This window comes from Triticum urartu, chromosome 3 (genome assembly GCF_003073215.2).
Source record: "Triticum urartu cultivar G1812 chromosome 3, Tu2.1, whole genome shotgun sequence".
NCBI classification, from domain to species: Eukaryota; Viridiplantae; Streptophyta; class Magnoliopsida; order Poales; family Poaceae; genus Triticum; species Triticum urartu.
The window spans coordinates 659,729,586-659,735,101 of NC_053024.1; the positions used below are offsets into that span (position 1 = coordinate 659,729,586).

Below are 5,516 nucleotides of genomic sequence, written 5' to 3' on the forward strand. Positions count from 1 at the left end.
TTAAGACATTGTTTGCGCTTCCAAATTTGCTCTCCGTTTCAAAATTTGTTCTCAAGATTCAAAAAAATGGTCATGCTTTAACAAATTCTCCGCACTTCCAAATTTTTTCGCCGTTTCAAAAATTTTCTCAAGATTAAAAAAATGTTCGTGCTTTTAAAAAATGTTCATGTTCAAATTTTGTTCTCGATTTCAAAATTTTGTTCACTAAATTCAAAAAATGTTCGGGATTTTAAATTTTTGTTCAAAATTAAAAAGTATTCAGAAAGTTTCAACATTTGGTCGTTTTTGTTCGTAATTTCTTAATTTGGTCCATAATTGAAAAAAGGTGTTTGAAAGGAATTTTTGTTCGTAATTTCTTAAGCAACGTTCAGTTTTCGCCACTCCTTTAAATACGGCACTACAAGTTAGCCAACAACTATCTTTGGTCGCACTGGCAAAGCTAGTTGCCTGCATAGCAGGAGATCAACGGTTTGACTTCTAGTTCTCGCATCGGCTTATTTTTTGCTCATTTTTCTGCCCGATCGCTCGCTTCTGTTCAGCCGCAATGGGCTGGCCCAGTTCAGGCGCGCCCTGTGCGAAGCGACCGCAATTTGCCGCAGAACGCGGCGAATAGGAGCTCCCGAAGCTAGCTTCAGAAGCTGATTTCGAGAAGTTTTGGAAGTTCAGAGATCAGAAAATGCCCTTAGTAGTGATGGAGTAGCGGGATGATGTGTGTAACTTCATCGACGTAGTTGCATGAGTTTGTATGGATTTAAGATATGATAATTGAGGTGCTCGAGTGTGAGAAGGCAAATTTGAGGCTTGACCAGTTAGTGTTCGTGGACACGTCTGGGTTCGTCCACGGGCGTTTGAGGGGCTGGATTTGCAAAGCCCGACAGTAGATGCTCTTAGTATCGAAGTCTTGTCGAGACCAAATCAACTGTAAAGATGGATCATAACAACATTTTAGGTGTAGGTGTTTGGAGTTTGCCGCCCCTGGTCATACGCTTGATCATCCACATGTGGTGAGTCAGTCGTTATAAGTGAAGCAAATATTAAAGAGTATTCCCACAAAAAGAATGTTTAAAGAGTAAAGTGTATTTACGTGAAGTGTGACTCTTTTTTATATAATCTTAGTCCTGAACTCTTAATACGGCTATCGTCTGTGCAATCCAACGGCTGTGGAGGCGGCGGAACCGATCGGATCATCACCCGAGAGACACGTAGCACGCACCTCAATCCTGACACTTGAGAAGAAGAAAAATGCATGCCCACACGTGGATCAGTTGAAGTGGAGATAGACTAACAGCTAAAGGGATGCTTGCACCTGAAAAGTTAATTAAATTGTGTCCGGAAAAAGCAGAATCATGGAGAACACATGCTAAGACTATCCCAGTGGGAGTAACTTCAGCAGTAACATCGAGTCCAACTCAGCAAATTTGCTTATGTGGCAATGAGTTAATGAGAAGATAGGTAGTTTGAGTAACTTAGCTAGTTACTGTAACATCACATGTCCCAATGCAATATGAGTCTATAACCTAATAAACGAGGCTTTGCATGTTACCATACTTATGTTACTACTATGAAGGTAGTAACATAGTCTAGAAATATGTGTATGTTACTAGTGTATGCAACAGGAATTGTATCATAAACTTTGCAATTAGAGTCGCAATACTAATCATCAATCTCATCAACGTACTAATAATGCTGTAATGGAAACATGATACTCATGTAGCAGTAGCACACGTCTTCACACGAACCATGTCAGACTTATCACGGCAAGTACTCGGCACTACAACTAAAGTTTCCCACAGCTTCTTCCATGGTTTTTTTTTAAATAAACTATACCCATCACCGGTTTCATTTAAAGAAAAAAGAAAAATCTGGTCTATTTTTGTGATACAAGTCATTATTTTCCCTATACTATGTACTTCCTCCGTCCGGAAAAGCTTTGTCCCTTAAATGGATGTATCTAGCACTAGTTTCCGGACGGAGGGAGTACTCTTGTGGGAGGGCAGAAAGGTTCGCAGTAGGAAGAACTATTGAATTTATTAAACCTCTGGAGAAGGGATACACACTTGAACATGACTGTCAAACTGCACAATACCAAACTAGATAGATCCTTCCCCCTTCCAAACAAGGATGTCTAAACTGAACAATACCAAACTGAGCCGCAACACTGTCATGCCTGCCATGCCACATCTCCCTCATGGAGTAACCCATGCACCTTGAAATAGTTGGCTTACTGTTTTGCCTAAAATCCACTCCAGATCTGAAGACGAAAGAGCTGCCTTGCCAGCGACATGAGAGATTGCCTCCTTTGCTCCCTTGTAGCCACATTCGGGAACGACGTAGGGGAAGTCACTGCAAAGAAGAATCCCAGAATATACCATCACACTCATGGAGCTATAGGCGTATAGTGAAAATAGTCTGATGCGATGAAACTCCCATTGATGCGCTGATTGAACTCACCTTCCCCACATTATTCGGTTAGCTCCATAGCTGGAGATCACCCGAGAAAGAAGTTGAGACGTGTCCTCATACGGATAAGCTTCTCTTGTGATCCGGAAAAGAGCACTGTATTTGACGTAAACCTGTTGAAGTCAAGTAATGCGTCATTGCTTCTGCTCATTCAGGCCCCAGACATCATTCTATCTCTTTGCCTTAATTCTTAGTACAGTCACTTGACTATCACCAAGTTACTCCACCTCACGAAATGTTTTTGTTAATCCCTGATCCCTTTGTTCTGGTACTAGAAAATACCAATACTAGCTTTGACATATACTAGAAATATTCCCGCATAAAAAAAGATAAATACTGGAAAGAGCTAACTTGCACAAGATTTATTTTTCAGAGACTATTCATAATCATGCAAGAATATGAATCAGAGTTAGTTGAGCTGACTGTACAAGGGAACAGAATTAAGGAAGGTAGGTACCTGTGGGAATCTGGATAAGTTTAGAAATGAAGAGAATGCCTTTTCTTCATCATCATTCCTGCATGTTGATGCAGAAGAAGTTAATACAGACGACAACATGGTGAGAATTAAATTCTTCCAGTTTATGAACAAGCAGACACACAAGCTTACGTTGGTGGCTTGCAGAAAGCCATGTGATCAAATATAACAGTAGTTGCAGGATAATCCGTACACAGCTCCTCTATTTCCTGAATATATGAACTGATCCCCTGCATGAACAAGAACAATAAAGAATAGGAAAATATCAAGTTCATGGAACAGAAGATTTGAATTCTTTTACGAAGTAGCCGGGGATTTACATTTCAGCGGATACTAACACATAACCGTAACTACTCCCTCCGTCCTCTAGTGTAGTGTCAAAAACGCTCTTATATTATGGGACGGATGGAGTAGCTTTTAATATTGCATCAGTTCTAGCTGCTTAGTGACACAACCAATGATCTCAAGCGTGCATTTTTTTTTTGGCTGGAACCTTACTGGAGCCCATGATGTGAACTAATCTTCTGTCAATCTGCTAATTGTTTTATGTAATTACAAAGTTTATAACCACTAGCAAATTTGCAGCAGAAACGCATAATACGAAACCTAAAATTCAAGTGCAGCCATTACATATTTGAGTACACATGCATATAGCATAGGAATGTTTTTTTTACCTTCATCACCATTATTCCAACTGGTGCTCCAAGTTCTCCAGCCTTGGCAAACAATGACCTCCCGACCTCATTAGTCATCTATTTATATGATAAATTTTGTGTTCACAGTCATCTATGCTCGTAAAGCAAAATTCAGAAGTACAAGAAAGCTGCTTCTACAATAAAGCATAGTTACACATTTGCAAACCTTTTGACCTGAAGGCCATAAGTTCGGGTTGAAACGGACAGCACGGTATTTTTCCTGGTGAGAAGCAAATGAAATGCATGTTAGAAAGTAGGATGGACCTTTTTTTATGCTCAGAAAGTTCAAAAAGATTGTACTTGCACAATCAGATGTTCAAGCTGTTTAATGCCGCTCCCATCATCTGCAGGATTTGCGAGGCAGCAACCAATAAATTTTGATGGATACTTCTTCAACACACTACAGAGAAAAATTATAATGCTGAGACATATGAAAGCAGGAATTTCACTGAACTTTTCATATAGATACAAATCATATGACTAGTACAGTTGATATGGATGCAAGAAAAGTTTACCTAGTCACTAAAGAGTGATCAAACATATGATTAATAGGTTGAACAATGAGTGCGCCATCAACTCTAGCTTCATCCATACACTAGGGGAAAGAGAAACAAGTTCAAAATAATAATCTGACCGGCATATTAGTCTGAAGTCTCAACAGTTTAATAAAAGAGAAGTGCCGGAATAAAATATGAAACCCATGTTGGAATTAATATTTGCAATACACAGTTAGCAGCTAAGAAACAGAGGTCCTGTCGATACTCGATACACAGAAATTGGGAAGGGGGCATTGGGTGTTTCTTTTCCTCGTCAAATTGCCAAGCTCCAAATAGCTAATTTAGGGCATCTCTAGCCGATCTCTTATAATTTAACTCCTTATATGCCTCCTTATACTTAACTCCTTATAATTCGAGGAGTTAAACGGTGGCTGGAGGACCTAACCGAATTCTCAAATTTAACTCCCTATAGCTTACATTTGGTTCACGCATTCCGTCGAACACTTGCAATGCAGCACTCGACGCACACTAAACCTATGGAACAAGAAAAAGAGGGCACCTCAGCACCCTATGGTCTATGCATTTGTTCAGCCAAATAACCAGTACCACGCAACCATGCCCCAATTATCAGAGAAAACTAAATCATTCCAGGATGCGGTCTACTATCATCATATCCATCTACTGACTACTTTCTTTCGATGAACCATCCAAAGCTACATCCACAAGCAAAGAGGAACAGTGGAGACCTCGAGCAAGAAGTCCACATCACCCCGGAGCGTCGGCTCCTGGCCCGGGAAAAAAGGGTAATTCTCGGCAGCCTGCACAACCACATAAATCTCATCAAGGAAAGGACCAACAATTGGGAATTGGTGTACGTCCGTCCGTGGGGTGCCTTTTTTTACCTGCAGCGGCGAGGCCCAGACGTGGAGGTGGGAGTCCACGACCTTGCACGGAGCGGAGCCGGCCTTGCCGGAGGCGGCCATGGCGGCGGCGCAAATGGCGGGTGTGGAGGAGAGGAGCAGCCTCCTCCTCGTTGTCGCGGGTGTGGGTAGGATAGATGATAGCAGAGTGCGGGAGGTGGTGGCCAGCGGGGACAGGAATCTGTAGGGCGCGGCCGCTGCTGATGAGGAGGCCATTAAAGCCGAGGGATGGTGGTGGCCTCTGGTCTGGTGTGGTGTCAGGTTTTATGTGAGTGTGGTGTTTTTCCTTCTTCTTTCAAACACAAACAAACTTGAAAATGATCAAAATTCATATTTGTATGTTTCATAAGCATTTTAAAAAATATATACATAGACTTTTTTTGTGAGAAAATGCAAATATACCTGACATAATGTACAAGTGTGTAAATTTTCAGGATGAAATACATAAAAATGAGTGCTACATAAAAAA

General features: G+C 41.1%; 1 protein-coding gene across 1 annotated transcript; it reads right to left on the minus strand.

The window, feature by feature from the left end:
- Positions 1–2,009: 2,009 nt before the first annotated feature.
- Positions 2,010–5,305, minus strand: LOC125545752 (4-sulfomuconolactone hydrolase). Its single transcript, XM_048709785.1, has 10 exons — positions 5,030–5,305; positions 4,874–4,945; positions 4,146–4,225; positions 3,931–4,030; positions 3,797–3,850; positions 3,610–3,687; positions 3,068–3,165; positions 2,918–2,975; positions 2,452–2,573; positions 2,010–2,343 (listed from the first exon to the last, which is right to left on the minus strand). The coding sequence occupies exons 1-10, from the start codon at positions 5,261–5,263 to the stop codon at positions 2,187–2,189; spliced, it is 1,053 nt and encodes a 350-aa protein (XP_048565742.1). The 5' UTR covers positions 5,264–5,305; the 3' UTR covers positions 2,010–2,186.
- Positions 5,306–5,516: the final 211 nt, after the last annotated feature.